Source organism: Bubalus bubalis, chromosome 19 (genome assembly GCF_019923935.1).
Source record: "Bubalus bubalis isolate 160015118507 breed Murrah chromosome 19, NDDB_SH_1, whole genome shotgun sequence".
Lineage (NCBI taxonomy): Eukaryota > Metazoa > Chordata > Mammalia > Artiodactyla > Bovidae > Bubalus > Bubalus bubalis.
Genome location: NC_059175.1, coordinates 65,704,436 through 65,730,189, shown reverse-complemented (window position 1 = coordinate 65,730,189; position 25,754 = coordinate 65,704,436). Strand labels below are relative to the sequence as shown.

Below are 25,754 nucleotides of genomic sequence, written 5' to 3'. Positions count from 1 at the left end.
CCATCTGCAGTGGAAACATACAAATATAAAGTACCATAGCTTCTTCTTAGAACTTGAAATTCTTGAGAGGATTTCTCAAGATGATGACTATTATCAGAGAGGAGCTTAGGAATAAGTCTGTGTCTAGGGTTTCCACCTTCCTGAAGGTTCCTGCTGGAGACAGTGGTGGACCAGGCAGGGCTCTGGTGATGAGAGCCCTGATGCAGGGTTTCAGGATGAGAACGTCTCCCTATTGGTACCAGCATCCTTTACTGTCCCTCAGACATTATGATCTTGGGATAGCATGGCCAGGACAAGTATAATATCACAGGTGCAGGCTTCCATTCCTACAGGCTTACTGCAAAGATTGAATTATTGCCTGAGTATTTTAACGTACTATATTATCTTTTAAGCTATATAAAAAAGGGGAAATAATTAAGATTTCAAGCTACTAGTGATCTGTCAATATTATGAAAGAATGGAAGTTTTAGACTGGTGCATCAGTAGAACAAAAGCCATGTGATGTTAAAAATGAGGAGGATAAGGAGATCAGATGAATAAAGACGAAAGAGGTAATGAAGAAATGTTAGCATAGTTCAGACATACAGTTGATCTAACATCTACTCTTTCTCAGTTGTTGACTTGCAGTTAATTCAAACCTATAACACCCATGTTCTTCAGAATTGGACTTCAGGTGCACAGAATGGGATTTATCATTTGACTAATTTAATTAAACTTTGATTATTGAGCTCAGTTTTCACTGATAACGTTTGTTTGTTTACACTAAAAATAAGCACCCATGTCCCCAGTCCAAACTAGAATACCCCGTAATGTCTATCAGCCTGTATGCTGTACCTCTCATTTCCCTACCGACCCTCAGAAGTAGACTTCCTCTGTACTTCTTGTCATTTCGTTCTGTTCTTTATCCATTTTGTCATGCATGCCTGTATATACCATGTGGTATTTGTGAGGTGTAAGGTCATGATCAAGATCCGTTTATGTCAAGCATTTAACAGGAGGCTTCCTGTGTGCTGTTTTGGATCTGTCAGGGATTCTCTGTTCCTTATTAGTTCCTGAATACTCAGGAATTGAGAGGAGAGGCAAGCCTCTCCCGGGGGCTGAGGAACCCAGGCATTTCCTTCATTAGTTTTTCTATAGGTGATAAGTACCCTCTTCCTTCTTGTGAACCATACGGTAAAAGTGTTTACAACTCTCTCTCTCTTTAATATGGATTGCCTAGGCTTTGTAAGTCTGGAATTTTAATCTTTATCTTTGCTGAGAATAACTACCTTGTAAGACAGTATATATGCACACACCATGTTGATTAAAACACCTTTGCTCCATCAGAGCTCTGGTCCCCGTGTCTGTCTTTCTCTTTCTCTCTCTCTCTCCCTCTCTCTCTTTTTCAGGCTGATCCCCTGGAGCACAGAGTCTCTCTGAGTTCACTTTCCTGCCCAGGCTTCTAAGACCCTCTAGAGAAGGCACTCTGCGCCTTCACCCCATCGAGAGGGCGCCTGAGGCCTTCGTGAACAGAGCAAGCCCCATGCAGGGGCTTTATTGGCTTTCTGCGTAAACCAAGGAATATCATTCTCTTTCTCTCCTTTACTTTCTTATCGGTTGACTCCAGACCACCAGGTTCCGGTCCATTGAGGGACCACAACACATTTACATGCTTTTTTCTTGTGGAGAATTGATTTTTACTTATCCATTTCAGTTACTTCTTTCACCATATCTGTTATAAATCAAAATTCCATACACAAATGGTTTGTTATGGGTTATCTTTTCTGCTTTATTGGTTACATTTTTTCTTTTTTAAATACACATGCACAGAGTATAATTAATAAAGCTTTATAATAAGTATTTATATTGGGCAAGGGAAATAACATTCAACTTTTTGAAAAGCTTTTTGGTTATTCTTGACTTTTTCTTCTTCCATACAAACTTTACAATCAACTTATTTTAACCTCAATATAAAAAAAACTCAAGTAGGATCTTATTAGTGTTATATTTAATCTATTGATTCATTTGCTGAGAATTCATATTTTGTGATATTAAATTTTTCTATTCATGAATATGGGCCATCTCTCCCATTCATTTATGTGGTTCAGTAATGTTTTATAGTTTTCCATAGGTTGTTCTTACTCCTTGATACCAAAGGATATTGTGTATTTTATTGCTTACTGTAAGTTGTATTTTAAAAATTATGAAATTGGGAATTTCTATTCTTTTGTTGATGCTGTAAAAGAATATAATTTAATTTTGGATATGATTTTATATCTATACAACTTATCATATCCTTTTTATTACTAGTAACTGAAATGCAGACACTTTCAGGTTCTCTACATAGACAATCATATCATCTGCAAATCAGTTCAGTTCAGTTGCTCAGTCGTGTCTGATTCTTTGCAACCCATGGATTGCAGCATGCCAGGCCTCCCTGTCTATCACCAACCCCTGGAGTTTGCTCAGATTCATGTCCATTGAGTCGGTGACGCCATCCAACCAGCTCATCCTCTGTCACCCTCTTCTCCTGCCTTCAATCTTTCCCAGCATTAGGATTTTTTCCAGTGAATTAGTTTTTCACATCAGGTGGCCAAAGTACTGGAGCTTTAGCGTCAGCATCAGTCCTTCCAATGAGTATTCAGGAATGATTTCCTTTAGGATTGACCTCCTTGCAGTCCAGGGGACTCTCAAGAGTCTTCTCCAACACCACAGTTCAAAGCATCAGTTCTTTGGCAGTCAGCTTTCTTTATGGTCCAACTCTCACATCCATACATGACTACAGGTAAAACCATAGCTTTGACCAGACAGACCTTTGTCAGCAAAGTAATCTCTCTGTTTTTTAATATGCTGTCTAGGTTTGACATAGCTTTTCCTCCAGGGAGCAAGCATCTTTTAATTTCATGGCTGCAGTCACCATCTGCAGTGATTTTGGAGCCCAAGAAAATAAAGTCTATCACTGTTTCTATTGTTTCACCATCTATTTGCTGTGAAGTGATGGGACTGGATGTCATGATCTTAGTTTTCAAATGTTTTTAATTTTTCTGCAAGTACTGAGAGTTTTATTTTGTCCAATACATTTATTTTTTCATTTCTTTTTCTTGTATTATTGTGTTGGCCTGAAACTAATGTGCTATTGACAAAAGTGGTGATTGTGGGTGCCCTTGCCTTTTTTTCTGGTTTTAAATAGAATTACTTAATAGTTTATTCATTTAAGATGATGCTGGTTATAGATTTTTATAGATATTCTTTGAGATTCCCTTTGGTTAATTTATAGAAAAAGTTTAAATATGATTGTTTAGTTTTACCAAACTGAGATAATCAAAAGATTTTTTGATGCATTTTAAAGTCAGTGTAATGAATAATAATTTTCCATTATTGAGCAATTTTTATATTCATGATAAAAATACAGTTTTTATGATAGAATCCTATAAAATGCTGGATGTGAAGTGCTAACATTTTAAGGTTTTTGCTGACGTAGTCTTTGGTAAAATGAATTTGGAATATTTCTTTATCAGATTGGCATTTTTCTTTTTTATAAGTTTTTCTGGTCTTAAAAGTCAGGGAGTATGCCTTTATTTTTAGTTTCCTAAAAGTTTTCATTATGTTAGAAAGAGTTGAAAGAATTTACTTAGAAAACCACATGGGTTTGTTGCTTTCTTTGGAGAGAGATTTTAAAATTTTTGCTTTAGTATCTTTGATAGTAATAGGATTATAGTATTTCTAACTTTATTTCTTGAGTCAGTTTCAATAAGCCTTTTCTAGGACTCTTTACATTTCATCCCAATTCTCAAGTTTGATGGTAATATTTGATAATACTTAGATGCTTTCTTTCTTTTTTAACTTAATCTTACTAGATGTCTGTTTTGTCTTAACTTTTTACAAAAAAAAAATTGTCTTTTTTGATATACTCTGTTGCATTTTTGCTTTCTGTCTTCATTACCTCAGTGTCAATCAAAACATATTAGATTATGATATGCTATGGAAACAAACAACTCCAGAATCTTAGTCACTTAACACAACAAAGGTTTATGTTTTGTTTGAGCTGCACAGTAAATGTGAGTCAGCAGAGGAATTCTCTCACATCAGTTACTCAGAGATTTAGAATGAAGGAAGCTGCATCCCACAGCATCCTTCCTTCCTGGATTGCTGTGTTGTTGTTGTATAGTTGCTAAGTTGTGTCTGACCTGTGACCCCATGCAGCACGCTAGGCTTCTCTGTCCTTCACTATCTCCCGGAGATGCTCAAATTCATGTCCCGTGAGTCGGTGCCATCCAACCATCTCATCCTCTGTCGTCCCCTTCTCCTCCTGCCTTCAATCTTTCCCAGCCTCAGGGTCTTTTCCAGTGAGTCGGCTCTTTGCATCAGGTGGCCAGAGTATTAGAGCTTCAGCTTCAGCATCTGTCCTTCCAGTGAATATACTACACTAGAGAAGAAAAGAGTGCTTCTCTCTGGCAGTTGACATCATCCACATGGAAGTGCCCCATCAGTTTCATTTTTCATTGACCAGACTTCAGTATTCTAGTTATCTGTTGCTGCATAAAACCCCCCACATGGTTTAGTGATTGAAAACATTCACATATTTGATTTTCCTCCTGAATCAGCAGTTTGGCAATGGTAGTTCAACCCTGCTCCCTGTGGCTTCCCAGACCAGAGGCGGACTTCTTGCAGCATGTCCTGGCCAGTGTGGGGCAGGAGGGGGCTCTGCTCACCTGGGCTGGGCTGTAGGAGTCCTCCTCATGACGAATGCTTCTTAATCGTTGCACCATGGAAAGGAAGTGCCAGCAGCCTCACAATGGCTTTTACATCCCTCTGCCTGGGAGAGAAACACTTCACTTTTATTCACTTTTTTTTTTTTTTTTTTTTTGGCTCAAAATGGCTGCTTGGAACTTCAAAAAAGGTTAGAAGGTGAATCCAGAAGGAACCCAGAAGAAAGAAATAGGAAATATTTTGGAAAGTCCCTGACCACCACATTTTCTTTCTATTTGGTTGTCCCCAAAGTTTCTTCGGGTTTTTCCATTGTGGAAACGTGTGAATGACTGTTTGGGCCAACTCAGTGCTTGCTTTGGGCTTCCTCTGTTCTTTTCCAGATTTCTGCAGTGGGATCTTTAATTCATCAGTTTTCAGCCTCCTTTCTTTGCATGAACCTTGGCAGCAGCAGGGAGCCTTGAATCAGTAGAGAATCCCTGGGCAGTCAGGGCCTGTGGGGTTCTCCAAAAGCAGAGCTTGCTCACCCATCAAGGGAGCCCCATCAGGATGGTCTCTAGTGGGGACCCTGGTCTGACTGACCTGGTTGGAATCCTGCACGTGGAGCACAGAGCCGGACTGGCTGGGCCCCTCCAGGCTCCTACCCGCGTGTCTCAGCCGCATCTGATCCTACACATCGCCCTTCCTGGAGCGGCTTGGCGTCCGCCTCCCAAATCTTGGGCAGGCCTCTCCGAAGGCCCGCTCTCACTCGGGAGCATTCCAGGAAGAGATTCTGGTGAGGACTTGCTCCACGTCCCCCTTCCAATTCTGCCACAAATTCTTCTTCTATTCAACTCTAAGCGAGAGCCGTGGAGGGAAAGGGGATCTAAGAAATGCAACTCCCAGTAAGGCCAAGCCGGCAGTAGGAGGATTGAGTCCAACTTGTAAGATGCCCAGTTTCCCTCTGAGCACCACTTTCACTGCACAGTACAGGTTTGCTCATGGGAAGACTTTTGGAGTTTTTCAGGATTATTTTGCATTTTGCCTTTAGATCTATGACCCATTCTTCCCCAGTAGCTCAGTTGGTAAAGAATCCGCTTGCAATGCAGGAGACCCTGGTTTGATTCCTGAGTCAGGAAGATCCTCTGGAGAAGGGACAGGCTGCCCACTCCAGTCTTCTTGGGCTTCCATGGTGGCTCAGTTGGTAAAAGAATCTGCCTGCAATGTGGGAGACCTGGGTTTGATCTCTGGGTTGGGAAGATCCCCTGGAGGAGGGAATGGCAACCCACTCCAGCATCCCGGCCTCGAGAATCCCATGGACAGAGGAGCCTGGCGGCTACATCCACGGGCTCACAGTCAGACATGACTGAATCACTGATACTATTGATAAAATTAAATGTGGAGGAGGTAGACAGAAGAGAGAGTGGAGAGATGGTGTGCAGGAGGGAGGAGGACAGATTCAGAGCAGGGGGGTGGTGGGGGGTGCCTGAGGGGCTGCAGTCCACGGGGCTGCAAAGAGTCCGACACGACTGAGTGACTGAACAGCAACAACAACAGAAACGTATTTTACATTACAGTGTCCTTTGCCATCTAAAAGGAAAACAGTACTGTTTAACAAAAAGAATGAAAAATACACGTGGAAAATATTGAAAATATACATAATCTGTTGCTCCATGGAAAAGCCTCCAAGAAACGAGGCTGTTGTTATACGATAAATAGAAGCAATGGGTATTTAATCGGCCTGGCAGTTTGACTCCCTCCCAAATTAAATGCATTGAACAGAGAAAGATGAAACGTTCCTGGAGAGTGATGGGAGCCCATTATCATGACGGTAGGTAATGGGACGCTTGCGGTCTTCCTTTTAAAGGTGTGTTAACACATTTAGTTTGCATTGTATGGTGACTTTTAAAAAATCTTTTTAAAGCCATATCTTAAAGGCATTTCTGTACATTTTATTTAGTTTGTGTACCGTGGTACATTTTTTTATTTCCACGAAGGGAGGAGGGGTTGGGCTGCATAAACATATTTAATTTAGATCGACAGTGTTTTCACTGTTTTCGTTCACTTTATTTTCAGCTGCTCTAATTTGTTTTATACTCTGGATTTTGAAAACTCAGCTATTTCATAAGAGTAGCCACGGGTGAGCTGCTGCGGCTTCGTTCTTCTTCCTGTCCACTGGGGCTGGAATAAGGGGGGAGAGGGTGTGTAATTCAAGGTCTGAGGGCATTCCTCTGTTTCATTTACTTATTTTCCTTAAGAAAAATGCATGATCCAAATGCAGGGCTAGGAAAGAATGTGGTTTATAAGCTTATACATTTTTAATGAATATGCCACTGTTTTTTTTTCCCTTGACCCCTCTTTACAAAAGATTCTATTTAGTGGAGCAGTCCATATTAAGACTTATTTGGAGTTAAGGTTCAAAAGGCAACGCAGAATAAATTGACGGCTGTTCTCTTTCTGGAAGAGCCCGCATTCTTCAAAGGGCTCAGGTTTTGCAGTGGTCAGGGGCCACTGGCCTTGTGAGCAGAAACTGACTGTGTGAGGCCACGGGCCATCTGGGAACGGGCCTCCCTGCCCGGGATGGGGACAGGACTTCAAAGCTTGGGGGAGTCCTTCTCCGGGGGGTTGGGTGGGCCAGGCAATGCCATGCATCCGGTAAGCAGGGACACGACGCCCTCGGGTCCTTTTAGGATGGAGAGGCCTTTGTCTGCCCTTCTTCCCTAAACGTACATTCACAGTCCTAGTTGACGCTGGGTGAGCACGGAGGTGTATGTATCCTTTGAGACTAGAAGCTTGGGTCTTTTGTTGTTCTGATTTTGAAAGAAATAAAGCATTTCTGTGGGGCCCTAAAAATATTAGGGGACCAATGTCCACTGTGCCTAGTGGAGAGGCCACCCTGCAGCCCAGACTCTTGGGCTGTCTGGGATCAAGACCCTGATGGTAAGAAACAAAAAAAGAGAGAGAGATGCCCATATTTAAACCCCAAACCCGTATCAAGTCTTACTATATAATGTTCCTGGCTCACCAAGGCACTGGGTCTTTCCCTTGTTCACGGTTGGATCTTTGAGCAGAGAAAGGCAGGGAAAGCGCCTATGGGCTGTGTACTTCATCCTCCTCTTCCCATAAGGACACAGGTCACAGCTTCTCTGTTCCTTTAGCTACTGATTTTCACTCGATGGGCTTCCCTGCTGTCTCAGATGGTAAAGAATCCACCTGCAATGCAGGAGACCTGAGTTCAATCCCTGGGTCGGGAAGATCCCCTGGAGAAGGAAATGGCAACCCACTCCGGGATTCTTGCCTGGAGATTTCCTGGGACAGAGGAGCCTGGAAGGCTATAGTCTGTGGGATGGCAAAGACTCAGACATGACTGAGTGACTCACACTTTTCACTTGACAGTCATGCAGGTTTTCACACCACTTTCATCCTTTCTGGATAACCAAAGCCAATACAGTCAACAGTTGTTGCTTTCCTTTGAGGTTAATGAAATTATGGAAAAGCCACACCAGGAAGGCAGCTGTCCTGCTTGTCTACTGGTTGGTTTTCTGTTCGCAGCTCAGTCAACTTCATTTGGGGAAGTTTAAAGTAAAATCATGTTTTCATGGCTCCGTGTGCGCAGCAGCCACGACCTTGAATGAGACGTCCTCAGAAAACAGGCTACTGTGTCCTTGTGTGCCCTGGTCCATGGTGCCTGGGTGCTGGGGAGCACTGGGGTGCAGGTGGATCCCGCACAACCTTTTGCAGTGATTGGAACCTGTGTCTGAAGGTCAGAGTACAAGAAGGCACTTAATCGTGGGCAGAAATAGTAGGGGAGGGAGATTGTGAGAACATCCCATTGGGCCCTTCTGTCTTCTGTCTGTTCTGGAAACACTCTTTTGGCCACTGGGGAACTGGCTACACCTGGGCTTATGCATCGTTTATGCACACAGGGCACGGGGCTCTGCTGTGATGGCAACACAGACCACCCCCTGGGTGAAGCCCTGTTCTCTCCCAGTCAGCCCCACAACCCTGGTGCCTCCTTCCCATTCAGAGGCCTGCATTTTCTCACCTGTGCAGGCAACCGTGCCTACACTCATATGGCTGGTGTAAGAATAAAAGACCTTAATGTACCTGAGTGCTTAGCAGAAAAACATCCATGTTAGAGTTGATGCTTTCGAACTGTAGTGCTGGAGAGGACTCTTGAGAGTCCCTTGGACTGCAAGGAGATCAAATCAGTCCATCCTAAAGGCAATCAACCCTGAATATTCATTGGAAAGACTGAGGCTGAAGCTCCAATACTTTGGCCATTTGATGCGAAGAACCGACTCATTGGAAAAGACCCTGATGCTGGGAAAGATTGAGGGCAGGAGGAGAAGGGAGTGATAGAGGATGAGATGGTGGGATGGCATCATCGACTCAAAGGACATGAATTTTAGCAAAGGAGATGGTGGAGGACAGGGAAGCTTGGTGTGCTGCAGTGCATAGGGTCATAGTCAGACACAGTTTAGCAACTCAATAGCAACTGACGTGAGTACTTGCTGTGATTATTGTTGCTCTTGCCTTTTTCCCAGTTGTTACTCGACGTGCATAACTGTGAGAGAGGAAAGGGAAGAGAAGGCGCTGAAGGTGCTCCAGGCCCCCCTGCTCTCTCCTGAGTGTCAGCCTGGGCCTGCCACCTGGTGTGCGTCATCCGACTTCCTGCCCTACTCCCTGTGGTCAATGGCCTGATACATGAAGGAGGTGGTGGGGCATCTCCAGGGTGAAGGTAGAGATGCTCGTGGCCCAGAGTGAACCCTGTACCCACCAGAAAAGGTGAGGGCTTCCCCAGACTCTGGTATTTGAAAGACCTACCCCGTATGTCCCAGGTTGTACTGTAACTTTTGAGTTTTTTTTTCTTATTTTTGGCAGAACTGAGTCTTGGTTGCTACACAGGCTTTTCCTCTAGTTGCAGCGAGCGGGGGCCACTCTGGTTGCAGTGCTTGGGCTTCTCATCACGGTGGCTTCTCTCCTTGTGGAGCACGGGCTCTGGGGCCCGGGGGCTGCAGCAGGTGCAGCTCCCAGGCTGTAGAGTGCAGCCTCAGCAGTGGTGGTGCTCGGGCCTCGTTGCTCCGTGGCATGTGGGATCTTCCCAAATCAGAGGTCGAACCCATGTCTCTTACATGGGCAGGCAGATTCTTTACCATTGAGCCACCAGGGAAGCCCTCTACTGTAAGTGTTAATATTCCGAAACTTCAGTGGCAGTTCTTAGGGCCCCAGCTATATGGATTGTTTTGCTTGAAACTCCTTTGAGTATTTCATCAACTAAATGTATTAGCTAAAGATTAAAGCTTTTACACTGTGTTCTATCCCATGGCGTGTGCTGTTCAGAGCAGGTTTCCAGCAGAATATTTGGAGAAGCTAAAGCCTAAATCCAGGTTGGGATAATCAGAGGAAACGCAAGGTCTATTGTATTGTGTGGAATTGTAATAGTGTGCGTTTGAAGGGTTATGTGGCTAGATAGAGATGAATAGAAAATGACTATTAGTGTGCAAATGTAGTTTTAAAAAATGCATTAGTAACAGGCTAATAATGTCCATTTTCCTTTTGCTGCTAGAGCCCAAGAAAGGTGGAAAAGGAAGCCAGCTAAATGGCACAGTCTTCTAAATATTTCCCACTCTCTCATCTTCTATTTTTAGTACTTTCTGACCCTTTTCTATTAACCTTGATCTTGTTAAAACATTAATTGCAATGCATTGAAAGAAAAGCTTCTAGCTTTAGAATCCAAGATAGTATTTAGGTTTTTTTTTTTTTTAATAAACCATTTCAAAACCATTTGCAGCCCTTAATTTCCTATGATCAGAGCATACCTGATTGTCTGAAGTTGTTTGCCTTATTTTATCCTTACATTCTGTGTTCTCGCATTTACTCTTGAATGAAATCCATTTCTTCGTTTACCAGGGAAAATTTGCATTTGACGGCATGGCTGTTTTGTGTAAATATCCAGTCCTGGATCGCGTGTGCTCATTCACTCAGTGGTGTCCGACTCTGCGATCCCACGAACTATAGCCCGCCAGGCTCCTCTTTCCATGGGATTTCCCCGGCAAGAATACTGGCGTGGGTTGCCATTTCCTCCTCCAGGGGATCTTCCCAACCCAGGCATTGAACCCACTTCTCTTGCATTGGCAGGAGGATTCTCTACCACTTCACCACCCGAGAAGCCCAGTATTGCATTATTTATGTAGAAAAACGTGGTTATTTAATAAGAAACTTAAATTTTCTAAAGTTCAAATTTTTCTACTTCTGAGTCCCTTTTAAAACCTGATCTGTTTAAACCTTGACTGATGTTGATAACATTTCGATATTAATAACAAGTCATGGGTGCCACAGGCTCTCTAAATTGTCCCTTTGCAATGTTTTTTTCCCTCTCCTTAGGAGGTTGAAGACCACGTGGCATTTTTAATCACAGTTCCGACTGCCCTGGCGATCTTCTTTGCGATCTTCATCCTGGTGTGTGTCGAGTCGGTGTTTAAGAAGCTGCTGCGCCTCTTTTCTTTGGTGATATGGATCTGCCTCGTGGCCATGGGCTACTTGTTCATGTGTTTCGGGGGCACCGTCTCTCCCTGGGACCAGGTAAGATGTCGAAATGCTTTCTGTGTTTTGATCTGTGACATACCAGGTTCTGTACACCTGGCCCCAGACTGTAAACAGAGGCTGAGAAGACCATCTTCGGAAATAGCTGGCCCCTGGGGCTCTGCAGAGTGAAGTCACCCGGTGCCCATTTTAACTCATCAGACCTGCCAGCGGTCAGGGGCCGCCCAGGCTCACCTTGTCACCTGTTTCCAATGGCTGAGGCTGCCTTTGCAACTCGCACCGCGCCTTAGTACTTCCTTCTCCTCCAGCCCCTTGATTCTCCCATTGTTCTGGAACCCCCTGGGGTGGGCACCGCTGTCTGTGCCTTGAAGTCACAAAGACCAAACTTGAACTGTTTGCTCAGGGACTGGATCTCCAGATTTGGTGTCAACATGATGATGCCATAACAGCAGGGAGACCCGCCGTTCCTCATGTTGAACCCGGGAGGCTCTTGGTTTAGAAGAGGGCCATGTCTGGGGGATGCTAGGTCTTTAGGAGACTGTAGTCCAGTGGGCTTTTCCCCTTGTGCTGGGGCCACATGGCTCTTGTCTGCTGGCTGCTTCATCAGATGGTTCCAGGCGCGGGTGCGGGTATCCTAGTTACTAGCTTCAAGCTTGTAATTGACGCCAAGGGGTTCTGTCGCCATCATGGGAGAGAGGAAGCTGAGTGCCAGGAGGGCTGTTGCTGAGCTGCTGGGGGCCAAGAGATGGGGAGGGAGAGGTGCAGGAGCCACAGTCGTTAGGAGACTCCCCGGAGTTGCTGGGGAGGCCGAGAAGAGAGACTCAAGGTGGAACACATGGAAGGATTCAAGTGCCGATGTGTGTGTTACTTTTAATTATCTTTTGGTATTGACCTCTAATGTAAGTCCACAGTGAAAAGAGAACAGACTCTGTCTGATTTCAATACCTTTAGACCATGCAACTTTTGCACCTTGTTTTGTGTCCTTATCGTCTATGGGAACTTGAATAGAATCTGTATCCTACTGTTGTGTGAGCGCTGTATAAATCTTAATTATGCTGAAATGGAAAAAAAAAATTATGCTGAAATGGTTAATGGTGCTTTCCAGGTCTACTATATCCTTCTACTTTCCTGTCTCTTCCTTCTATTAATTTTTGACAGTTTCATATTGAGACTGTCATACTGACAAACCTTAATTTATCTACTTAGAAAATAATTATAATATCTAGTAGAACTATGTGCACCCTTGTTTTGTATTTTTCAGGTCTCCTGTAAATGTGTTATCATACTTGCAAAATCTGAAAAATAAAAAAAGAAAGAAAAAAAAAAGAAAGAGAAAAAAAAAAAAAAGGGTTCGAGTGCCAGGGCAAGGGCCTGAGCTGGACAGAGCCCACAGGGAGCCCAAGAATGGGGTTTCCGGAGAGTTCTGTCCTGCAATCTCAGACAAAGCATCCTCGTCTTTGACCCTCAATTCCTTCTGTGAAGGGAGAGGCTGGGCAGAGTGAACTCGGGTTGGTCTCTCTGGTATAAAGGATGCTGAGACGGGGGCCCAGATGGAGATGGTGCTGTCCCTCTCCCCAAAGAGGCTCCGTGCTCGGAGAGGCTCCCCTGGCGTCTCCTCCTCACTCCCCCACTCAAGCCTTTTGCAGTGCTGGGCGCCGCCCACACTCCTCTGCTCCCCGTTTGCTCCCTGCACACCCTCACCCGCTGCTCTCAGTGGCACACGTGGTCCACCGTCCCTCCGCCGTCACCCCAGTGCATGAGGACAGAAGCAGGAAGCAGGTTAAGAGCATCTTTTGCCGTCTGTGGCATGGATCCCAGGTCTCTCCTAGAACCGCAGCCACCTTTTAACAATGGAGCTTTCGAAGAAGCCTTCCTGTTTGGAGGCTTCCCTCATAGCTCAATTGGTAAGGAATCCACCTGCAATGGAGGAGACCCTGGTTCGATTCCTGGGTTGGAAAGATCCCCTGGAGAGGGGATAGGCTACTCACTCCAGTATTCTTGGGCTTCCCTTATAGCTCAGCTGGTATAACAATCTGCCTGTAGTGTAGGAGACCTGGGTTCAGTCCCTGGGTTGGGAAGATCCCTTGGAGAAGGGAAAGGCTACCCAGTCCAGTATTGTGGCCTGGAGAACTCCACGGGCTGTACAGTCCTTAGGGTCGCAAAGAGTCGGACACGATTGAGCAACTTTCACTTTCCTGTCTGGAAGGACAAATACTCCTTCTGTTCAGAATTCTCTGAGCTTCCTTTTTTTGCATGAATGACAGACTCTGTCATGATGGGTGGACACTCGCGTGTTTGTTTCATTAACCTCATCTGGGGGCCTCCCCAAAGCGGCCTCCCCAGGTGTCTGGCTGCCCTAGCACCAGGCAACCCCCACTCTCTCTGGTCTTCCCTCAGCACTTACGGCCATCTGCAGAGCATGTTACATAGCCCTCTCTGTGTTCATCAGCGTCTCGCCCGGAGAACGTAAACTCCTTCACCGTGGACTGCTCCCTGCTGTGTCTTTGCACCTATAGGTGCCGTCCATCCATGGCACCGTGAGCTGCCTGCACAGGACTCACCTTAGTAGAGGGGTCTTTCCCTTCCCGTCTGTTGCTGTTGGATTTGTATGTGTGTCCACTTGTTTCTGTTTTTACTCATCTTCTGGTTTTACGACACACGCTCAGGTTTTATTGCTGCTCTCAGCCTGTTCGTAAGAAACCTCTTTAAACATCTCCGTTCCTGTTGTTCGGTCGCTCAGTTGTGTCTGACTCTTTGTGACCCCGTGGACTGCTGCACACCAGGCTTCCCAGTCTATCACCAACTCCCGGAGTTTGCTCAAAGTCACGTCCGTTGAGTCAATGATGAGCTTGAGCGCCTTAAACATCCTTATTTCAGAGTCATTTTACTTGCTAAGGTGGCTCAGACAGTAAAAAATCTGCTTCTACTGTAGGAAACCAGAGTTTGATCCTGGGGTCAGGAAGATCCCCTGGAGAAGGGAATGGCAACCCACTCCAGTATTCTTTTCTGGGAAATTCCATGGACAGGGAAACCTGGCAGGCTACAGCCCATGGGGTCGCAAAGTCAGACACAACTAAGCGACTGACATTTTCACTTTCACTTGACTTCCGTTTACTCGAGATCAATTTCCCAGCTGTTGGTTGGTTGGCTCTGTTTATTGGCTTTAGCTTGGATGCTGGTGTTTACAACCTCATGCTGATATTTTTCACCTTGGCCCCTGCCCGTGATCCCACCCAGGTTAGGGTTGCCGGCCTCATGCCGCCAGAACCCTGGGCAGGGTGGGCTCCTGTGTGGAGCCTCATCCCTGTCGATGGGGCAGGCAGGGGGGCTGGCCTCCCCCATGGCCTGGGCACGCCTCTAGGGGCACAGCTGTTCCGGGCCACTTGCCTCGTGCTGTGCGGCTGCTCACACCTCTTGCCATAAGAGGTCCACTTTGAACTAATTAATTTATTCTTTTAACTTTGTATTTTATATTGGAGTATAGGAGGAGGGCATGAAAACCCACTCTGGTATCCTTGCCTGGAGAATCCCATGGATGGAGGAGCCTGGTGGGCTACAATCCATGGGGTTGCATAGAAACGGACACGACTGAGCAACTAACACACACACACACACACACACACACACAGTTGAGTAAGAGCTTCCCAGGTGATGGTAGTGGTGAAGAGTCCGCCTGCCAATGCAGGCAACTCAGAAGATGCGGGTTTGACCCTGGGTCGGGAAGATTCCCTGGAGTTGGAAATGGCAACCTATTCCAGTATTATTGTCTGGGAAATCCCATGGACTGAGGAGCCTGGTGGGCTACAGTCTTTGGGGTCACAGAGGACACGACTAGGAGACTGAGCACACGCACACACACAGCAGGGGGCTGGAGGCGCCCACTTAGAAGGAGATGGGGCATGCAAGAGAAGAGTCGAGCTGGGCACCCTCGGTGGAGGAGAGCGAATATGTAGATATTCTTTTTCAAAGTATTTTCCCATTTAGCTTCTTATATAATATTGAGCAGAGCTCCCTGTGCTGGACAGTAGGTCCCTATTGGGGACAACCCTATTGGTTGTCCAAATACCTGAGAAATTACTTGAGCTAAGTGACTGGCACTCATCCTTTGATTTTTCGCAGTAAGTGTCCATGCCATCTATGAATAGGAAGCTTTATTTATTTCATCCCAATGTTAATGTCTTATTTCTTCTTGACATGTGCACATCATTAGACCCTCCAGTAAAATTCTAAATGCAAGAAAATAAAAAACAAACAGAAGAGGCCACTTGAGCCCCATTCCTCTGCTGGAGTCTGAACTCCTTCCCAACACTCCTGATCGTTCCGGAGGAGACCTGAAATGCGGTCATTCTGCCCGGTTAACCCAAAGTTGTCTCCCTGGCGTCTTTTGGTGTCAACATCACAGATGCAGGCCCCTTGATGAATGCTGACGTTCTGACCTCCGAGAAGTGTCAGTCAGTTCACTGCGCTCGAGGGAGTGAGCTCCAGGCTTGATCTGAGAGAGGATGCTTCCACTCCCGGTGCTGTTGTGAGGAGTGGCTGGGGTGCACCTATGGGGACAGTCCACACGGGGCCCCCCTCACCGCTGACAACAGTGGCAGGTTCGGGGATCCCAAGACCCCCGTGAGGTTCAATAACTTGCAGAAGGACCTACAGAACCCTTTGAAAGCTGTTAATACTCATGTTTACAGATTTCCCAGGTGGTACTCGTGGTAAAGAACCCGCCTGCCAATGCAGGAGCTATGAGACCTGGGTTCGATCCCTGGTTGGGAAGATCCCTTGGAGGAGGGCTTGGCAACCCACTCCAGTATTCTTGACTGGAGAATCCCATGGACTAAGGAGGCTGGTGGGCTACAGTCCCTGCGGTCACGAAGAGTCGGATGTGACTGAAGTAGCACACAGGCATGGTTTCCTATAGAACACAGTTTAGCATCAGCCAGGGGGAGTGTTCAGGAGAACTGCAGAGTGTGGAGCATCTGTTGTCTGGTCCACCTGGAGACACAACAGCCATGCCCTCCTAGCTGCAGTGTGTCATGCCGCACGTGGGGAATAGCGCCTCCCTGGGAGCATCATCAGACCCTCGTGTGCCCAGGTTTTGCTAGGACTCATCACGTGCCCCTGCACGGCTGGCTGTGGGCCTCAGCCCCTCTACAGATAGAGCGGACTCTGTGTGGCCCTGAGCCCCCTTCCTGAATCACATCTCAGACAGTCTGCTGGCCAGAGCCTCCAGGGACACAAACAGTCCTGTCAGGCGGGGCATTCCTGGGGTCCGAGTGATCCGCTCCCAGGAGCCCAGGGCAAAGGCTGATCTCATTCTGCTGAGGCTGGTTCTTCCCCACACGTGTGGGTGGAGTTTTGCTCAGCCATCAACAGCCAGCACACAACCCAGAACCGGGGCCGCCAGCACCGGTGTCGTCTGGACGGCGCCGCCCCATTCTGGGTGCTTTCCCTCCACAAACCCATTCCATCTTTTCATAGCTCCGTGGGATGGGCGCCGTGGTACCCGAGCTCACCCAGCACCTAGACTTCCACACAGGTCCCTTGATCACAGCCAGGCTGCTGGGGAGCGAGCGGAACAGGAGATTTGAACTCAGGGGGTCTGACTCCAGAGGGCAGCCTTACCTGGGATCCCAGTAGTTCTCAACTGGGAGCAGTTTCACCCCCAGGGACATTTCCCAGTCTGGCAGTATCTCTGACTATCACAGCCTGGTTAGGGGTCATCTAGTGCGTAGACGCCAGAGATGCTGCTGAGAATCCTACAAACAGCCTACAACACACAGGCCAGCAGCATCTCTAAGGATCACCCAGCCCGAGTGTCTGCGGGGCCGCGTCTGAGAAACTCTGTGTTTACCAAGGCTGCCTGTCCAGGTTGTCTTTTGAAGACCCAGTTCTTAAAGGCTCAGTAACTGGAATTGTCCTGAGTGGCCAGGGCACCGCTTCAGACTGATGGTTCTGCTTTTGATCAGAGAGGCATGATTTTGCAGCATGTGGACTGGAGAATATACCTGCTGGAGAAAGGGTAGCAGGTTTGGAGGCTGGGCATCAACGTGGTTTGGAAGCAGCCACTGGTGAAATAAGGAAAACGTGGAAAAGATGCTGGTGGCTTTGGCCTCCCAGCCCTGAGTGCGTGTGGAGACCTGCCGTCGCTGGTAGTTTTAATTCAGCTCATGTCACCCCCGATTTGAGTCCCCTCCCAGCCCATGCTGCCATCATCCCCACCCAGCTGACGTGTGTTCCATGCAGCTGCCTCCTGGACGAGAATTATTTAAAATGACATTTTGTTGGTGGTTCCCAGCAATCAGAGGGAAGCTGGGTGGTAAACTGCAGAGTTGGGGGTTCCTGTTAACAGTGCTGTGTGTGTATGTGCTAAGTGCACATACACGCACATACATGCTAAGTGCACATACACGCACATACACACACACCTCTGCAGGGAGAGTCTGCCCGTCTGCTTCAGCTTGGATTGGGTTTGCTGAAATCCCCTGCCCACCACCCATTGGAGAAGGAAGTGGCAACCCATTCCAGTGTTCTTGCCTAGAGAATTCCATGGATAGAAGAACCTGGTGGGCTGCAGTCCATGGGGTCACAAGAGTTGGACACGTCTTAGCGACTAAACCACCACCACCACCACCCCCTCCCCATCGTGTGCGAGAGGACATCCTCATGATCAAAGGGTGTAGGTGCTATCAACGCACTTGACCTTCTTTTCCTGAATGGTTGGAAACCACATGAAAAATTTAAACTTGGCTAGGAGAGGAGGAAACAAGGTACCAGTCTCCTGTATTCCTTTAGGAGAAGGGATCATTTTTGTTTTTCTAAAGACATCAGTGGCAGCATGTCTGGGGCCCCCAGTCCCCTCTTTTGCAGATGCCTGGGGCCGTCACATTGGCACAGCAGCTCTTTCTGTCTGAGCAGCCTTCCTGATAGCCAGGTCCTATCCAGAGAGGCCTCATCACAGTTGACAAATAGTGGCTCCCAGCTCTGGAGCGTAAAGTCCAAAATCAAGATGTGGACAGGGTCACGCTCCCCCGAAGGCTCTGGGTCCGGCCCTTCCCTGCCCCTTCCAGCATCATATGGCTGCTGGGAAACTCTGTGGATGGCAGACACACCTCTTCAACATCTGTCTTCATCATTGCATGGTGCTTTTCTACCTGTGTCTCTCCGATTCTTATAAGGCCACCCATCATATTGGACTTAGGGAACTCTCATGATTTCTGCTTAACTTGACCATGTTTGCAAAGACCCTGATTTTAAAGAAGGTCACATTCACAGGTGGGGCTTCTCAGGTGGCTCAGATGTAGAGAATCCACCTGCCAGTGCAGGAGATGTGAGTTTGATCCCTGGGTCAGTAAGATCCCCTGGAATAGGAAATGGTAACCCACTCCAGTATTCTTGCCTGGAGAATTCCATGGAACAGAGGAATTTGTCCTGGTGAGCTCCAGTCCATGGGGTCGCAGAGAGTCAGACACAACTGGATACTCACTGGCTGGCTGGCCCAGGTATAGGGGTGAGGATTTGAACACGTCTTTGGGGAGGACACCATTCAACTCATGATAGATGGCGTTTCCTGGAAGTCACCCTGTTGTCTAGGAGGACAGTCTCCTGCTGCAGGAAGCCAATCCCATCTCGTGGCCTGTTGGCTCTCATATTTACTTCCCACTCTTAGATATTTGACAGCTGCTCTTGATGTTGACTCATTTAAACTGCAAGTCCACCTGGAGATTAAATGTATGCTGTGGAGGTTTTTCGGAGAAGGCAATGGAACCCCACTCCAGTACTCTTGCCTGGAAAATCCCATGGGCGGAGGAGCCTGGAAGGCTGCAGTCCATGGGGTCGATAAGAGTCGGACACGACTGAGCGACTTTCACTTTCACTTTTCACTTTCCTGCATTGGAGAAGGAAATGGCAACCACTCCAGTGTTCTTGCCTGGAGAATCCCAGGGACGGGGGAGCCTTGTGGGCTGCCGTCTATGGAGTCGCAGAGTCGGGGACGACTGAAGCGACTTAGCAGCAGCAGCAGCAGTGGAGGTTTTTGACCCATTTTAAAATCAGGGTCTGCAGAAGTAGAAACGTTCTTATGTGTGACTAGCCTGCTGAAGTCAATCATCCACAGTCAGGAACAGAAAGAGAAAATGACCTGTGATCAAGCGTGTTGCCTTGTAGACAAATGTTTGCACGTTAGGTTGGTTTGCTCTGCCTGTCTGATAAGGAAAAGGCTTCTTTGGGGTTTTTATAGGCGTGACATGACATTTTCCTTTTTTGTGATATCTTTGGTTCACTTAGTGAAGCCTTAACTTTTAGGTGATATATATATATATATGTAATTTATTTATGTATTTTTACCTGTGCTGGGTCTTTGCTGCTGCACACTGTCTTTCTCTAGTCATGGTGCATGGGCTTCTCATTCTCATGGCCTTTCTTGTTACAGAGCACAGGCTCTATATACACAGGCTTCAGTAGTTACAGTATCTAGATTCAATAGTTACGGGGCACTGGCTTAGTTGGTCTGTGGCCTATGGGAACTTCCCCGACTAGAGATTGAACCAGTTTCTCCTGCATTGACAGGCAGATTCTTGACTACTGAGACACCAGGGAAACCCTAGTTGATGTTTTAATTTATGACTTTCTAACAAGGCAAATCTATTGCATCTCAGCTGAAAATCACTGACTTAGGACCTTCCCTTTGAGATAAGAAGACTGTTGAGAAGGTGGCGGGTCAGGAAAGCAGTTGTCTACGATGGCTGATGTTAGCTTGTGGTCCCTGGATTGGCCAAGTGAGGACCAGAGAGTGAGCTGTACTCGCGTTTGATTCCAGAGTTCTGCTTCCCTCGTACTAAGGGCTCACTGAATAGAGTTAAATAAAAACTTCCATTTCTGGCAGCCCCTTTTCTGCCTTGGCAGGGAGACCAGGTTGTGTTACTGTATAGATTTGTTAACTTACCAATGTGAATGGCTAACATTTTGCTCCGGGAAGATGGGACTTTCTTTGTCCTGTTACCTAAAAGGATGCCAGCCATTCAGCATGTTCCCATGTGTGTTTTCCTACAAAAATAGGACATCAGTGCTTGAACATCATTTTTTTTTTTTTTATTGAGAAAAGGGTGAAAAATGAAAGAAAAGAAAGGCCTCTCGTTGGCTTCGAAATGGTACAGAGTTGGTTTGTAAGTGCAGTGATTTGGAAAGCTATTAAAGAACCTAGTAGCATAGGGATGAAAGGAGAAAACCCAGCGTGTTCCTGGGGAGCCAAGAAAACCATCTCTGGGTGCTTCTGTGCACCTCAGCTGTTTCTTAGGTGACATTTTGGACTCAATATGAAAAAGAACAAATCTGAGAAAAATGTAAAGTAATATACAAATTATGTCATTAAATGACAAAGATATATATATATATATATATATATATTTTTTTTTCTTTTTCTAACCCCTCTGCTTTTTGTTTTTTTGGAAAAAACAAAGGCCAGGAACATACCGATGAAGTGTGAATTTGAAGGAAGCACAGCACAGCTGGACGCAGCCTGAAGGGTAGTTATTTTGAGATTCCCACGTATTTCTGGCTGTTGAGCGTGGAGGTGGCATTTCTATATTCTCTCTACCGTGTGTTCCCAGCCTGAGCATTGGGAAAACCACACAGGCTTGCAGTGAACTGAGAACATGTCACCACCCTCCCTGGGGCTTCCCAGCCCTGACCCCGCGACCCTGCTTGAGTAGACAGTTCTATCAGTGTTTCTGGAACAATCTATGTGTTCCCTTCTTCTTTTATCTCCTCCCATGCTTTTCTCTAGAGGAGCCTAAGCTGGCGTCCTTAAGATTGGCATCTGCCCTTAAACGATTATTTGACTGCAGAAGGGATGCTGCTGTTCTGACCTCCCAGCTTTGTGGTCCTCACTCTGCCCCACCCCCAGGTCAACACTCCTTTTGAAGGCCGAGTGGCCCTGGAGGCATTTTTGTTTGCTGCTCTGTTCCCAGCATGTTGCACGGTTTCAGACACGTGGAGATCACACTGCAAACTTACCGAACGAGTGGACACGTTCTCTCTGCTCATCTCCTCCCCGGTTACGAGGAGAGATGCTACTTCCTGGATCCTGGTTCTTCCATGCTCCAGACAGCATTCATTTGCTTTACATACGTGACTTCCTGGTCTGTAAGACCCTGCGAAGACAATACTATTATTACCTGCAATTTGAAGATGAGAAAGCTGAAACCCAGAGAGGTGAAGCAACTTTCCCAGGGTCACACAGTGAGGAGGAGAGCCAGAATTTGAACCCGACATTCTGGCACCACGATCGTCACACGTCATCTCCACCTGCCTCGTGTTTTTGGTGACTTTGTGGTGCCTCGGCGAATGGTGAACTATTGTGCGTCGAGGAATGGGGGCGTGTGGGAATTCTGGATTGTTCTTTCTGTATCACTTTGGGGTTGCATGTGATCTGGAAAAACTTCATGGGGTGGGGGGAGCTATTGCTTCAGAGATGCCAAAAATTAATCCTATCACTGTTCTGAATTGCTAGTGATATTCCCATCTGGAGCTATTTTCATTCATCGGACGGGTCAGTAAGAGAAATGGGACATTTCGGCCCAGGGATTGAATGTCCACGTGTCCATGTTAGTCAGTATTATTGTTTGGAAATCAGTGATTGCTTTTATACTGAAATGAACGTAACTCTTATTAACTGATTCCCTGTAAATTCACTTCTTTCTGCTCGTTTTCTCATCTGGGTCTGTCTTAGCTTCTGTGTACTAGTCACCAACCCCTTCCTCCCCTGTTGGAAAAACGCTTCAGGCTCAAAAGTCCTTTTACTGGTTGGCCCACTCTTCCAGTAAGGTACGCGTGCCCTGTGGGGTGGCCACTGTCACCAGGATCCTGGTCCTGTGTGCAGCTCTCACGGCCTCTGGAGAGGTCAGTGTGAGGTCAGAAGAAGGAATCAGGCTTGTAGTCTGGAGTCTGTAGTGTTTTCCGGAAAGAGCTCGAACTTTACAGGGGAGGAAGAATGTTCTTTAAGCTTTCAACACATCTGTTACTGACTCATTAAATGGAAACGTCTTTGATGGTGATATCTTAGGGCTTCCTGCATCGTGTGCCTTGTATTTGCTAGATGAGTTTGTAAAATGCTGTATTTGTCATAGACTTCCAGTGACTTTGACCTTGAATCGTGGATGATGTTGTTGTATCCAAAGAGACATACTCATGGGAGCTGGTGAATAACAGAACTTGTAATTGTCAGATGGGGACTGTGTGTGTATTACCCACGTGTGCATGCAGGGGAGCTGCCTGTGTGAGGGGGGGGGGTGAATTCTAGACTCCAGGCTGGAGCAGCAAGTTCTCAGGAAAAAAAATACATCCAGAGTTTAAATTATTTCCTATTAAGAGTTGCTAAGCAACACCTTACTTAGCTTCCTTGGTATTTGGTACTTCAGATTTCCTTTCCGCTAACATCATCCTCACCCAGCAATTTCAGAGAGCTGAAAAACCAGAAATCAGAGTTTGGAAGGGTGATAGTGCTGAAATGCGCAGGACAGAAAACCTAAGAGGAGAGAGGAGAAAACTACAGAGACAGAGGGAGCTCTGAAGATTTGTAGAGGGTCCCTGAGTCTTGCCTGAGCCCAGCTTGGTACACACGGGAGAAGAACCTCTGGGAAAGAAATTCCTGGGACACGGCCTGCAGACCCACTCCAGTATTCCTCTCTGGAAAGCCCATAGATTTCCCATAGATATCTATCCCATAGATAGAGGAGCCTGGTGGATTACAGTTCATAGGGTCGCGAAAGAGCTGGACACGGCTGAGCAAACACACAAGACCTGGAGAGCAAGCAGGAGAGACAGATTCTTCAGTAATGAAGGCGAATCAGTTCATCAAGAAGACGTAATGGTTCCAAAAACCTGTATACCTAAGAGAGATCCAAATAATGTGAAAACCCATATCTAACACAGAGACTGAAACACCCTATCTCCAACAGATGAGACAATAAGAAAGAAAATCAATAAGGATATAGACGATTCACAAAGTATCACCAGACAAGTTGATCTGATTGATATTTTTTGAGCTCTTCACCCAACCATACAGAATATGTCTTCTTTTCTTCACATGTGGAATATTTACCAAGAGGGACCATATTCTGGATCATAAAAGTCCCATTAAGCTTAAAAGGATCACTTTTTGCACAAGGTTTGTGCTTTGGCCATAATGGACTTAAATTAGAAATCGATGACATAAAAGAGTTTGAAATATCAGTCAATATTTGGAAACTAAACAACCCGTTTCTAAATGACCCTGAAAGCCAAGAAGAAATTACAAGGGGGTTTGGAAAGTATGTTGGATTGAATGAAATGAACACATGATAGATTGCAGTTTGTAGGGGGCACCTAAAATGGCACTTAGAAATTTACAGCATCCGATGTTTATAGTATGAAAGAGGAAAGGGCTCAAATCGACAACTGAAGCTTCCAACGTCAGAAACTGGGAAAAGGAGTACAAATTAGAAGAAAGGAAATAAAAAGGAATTTAAAAAAACAAAAAGTTGTGGACAGAAAAAAGTGAAGTCAAAACCAGTTCTTTAGGGAAATCCATAAAATTGATAAATCTCTATCCAGGCTAATCAGAAATAAAGATAGAAGACAAAATCACCAGGTTGGAGATGTGAGAAAGATTGTTCCTATATATCCTACTTTCTTAAAAAGAAGATAAGGAAATATGAACAGTGTTACACTGTTAAGTTCTACAATCTAGATGAAATGGACAAATTCTTTGGAAAGCAGACTATTGAAGCTCATTCAAGAAGAAATAGAAAATTAAGTTGCTCTATATGTGTGAACTAATTTGAACATGTTATTAAATATCTTCCCACAAAGGAAATTTCAGATCCAAATGCCTTCCCTGGTGAGTTCTACCAAAGCTTAAGGATGAAATAATCCCAGCTGTACAAGTTCCTCTGCAAAGAGAAGGTACGTAATTCCTAACTTATAAGGCCAGCATTACTTTGATACCAAAGCCAAAGATATTACAAGGAAAGGAAACTACAGATCAGTCTCTCTCTTGAACACAGATGTACAAATTCTTTAAAAATTTTTAGTAAATTTAGTCCAGCAAAACAATGGAGTTTATATCAAGAATGCCGAGTTGGTTTAACATTCAAAAACCAATTCATGTGATTTACCGCATTAACAGGTCATTTCAATAATTGCAGAGGAACCAGAGATCAAATTGCCAACATCCGCTGGATCATGGAAAAAGCAAGAGAGTTCCAGAAAAACATATCTTTCTGCTTTATTGACTATGCCAAAGCCTTTGACTGTGTGGATCACAATAAACTGTGGAAAATTCTGAAAGAGATGGGAATACCAGACCACCTGATCTGCCTCTTGAGAAATTTGTATGCAGGTCAGGAAGCAACAGTTAGAACTGGACATGGAACAACAGACTGGTTCCAAATAGGAAAAGGAGTACGTCAAGGCTGTATATTGTCACCCTGCTTATTTAACTTCTATGCAGAGTACATCATGAGAAACGCTGGACTGGAAGAAACACAAGCTGGAATCAAGATTGCTGGGAGAAATATCAATAACCTCAGATATGCATATGACACCACCCTTATGGCAGAAAGTGAAGAGGAACTAAAAAGCCTCTTGATGAAAGTGAAAGTGCAGAGTGAAAAAGTTGGCTTGAAGCTCAACATTCAGAAAACGAAGATCATGGCATCCGGTCCCATCACTTTATGGGAAATAGATGGGGAAACAGTGGAAACAGTGTCAGACTTTATTTTTCTGGGCTCCAAAATCACTGCAGATGGTGACTGCAGCCATGAAATTAAAAGACGCTTACTCCTCGGAAGGAAAGTTATGACCAACCTAGATAGCATATTGAAAAGCAGAGACATTACTTTGCCAACAAAGGTCCGTCCAGTCAAGGCTATGGTTTTTCCAGTGGTCATGTATGCATGTGAGAGTTGGACTGTGAAGAAGGCTGAGCGCCGAAGAATTGATGCTTTTGAACTGTGGTGTTGGAGGAGACTCTTGAGAGTCCCTTGGACTGCAAGGAGATCCAGCCAGTCCATTCTGAAGGAGATCAGCCCTGGGATTTCTTTGGAAGGAATGATGCTAAAGCTGAAACTCCAATACTTTGGCCACCTCATATGAAGAGTTGACTCATTAGAAAAGACTCTGATGCTGGGAGGGATTGGGGGCAAGAGGAGAAGGGGACGACAGAGGATGAGACGGCTGGATGGCATCACTGACTCGATGGACGTGAGTCTGAGTGAACTCCGGGAGTTGGTGATGGACAGGGAGGCCTGGCGTGCTGCGATTCATGGGGTCACAAAAGGTCGGACATGACTGAGCGACTGAACTGAACTGAACCGAACCATCATTTTGGTAGATACGGAGAAAATATCTGATGAAATTCAACACCTACTCTTGGTAGCATCCCTCAGCAGTCTACAAAGAGAGGAACTTCCTCAAACCAATAAAGAGCAATTTCAAAAAAGTGTAGCACCATATAGCATCATACTTATAAGGGAAGAACTGAAAGCTGTCACTTGGGATCTGGATAAGGT

The 25,754-nt window shown here is 45.8% G+C and overlaps 1 protein-coding gene across 1 annotated transcript in view; it reads left to right on the top strand.

The window, feature by feature from the left end:
• Positions 1-25,754, top strand: part of ADCY2 (adenylate cyclase 2) — a 456,951-nt gene that overhangs the window by 7,837 nt on the left and 423,360 nt on the right. Inside the window, exon 2 of the mRNA XM_025270720.3 lies at positions 11,053-11,250. Within this exon, the coding sequence (XP_025126505.3) occupies positions 11,053-11,250 (198 nt within the window). The remainder of the gene's footprint in view (positions 1-11,052; positions 11,251-25,754) is intronic.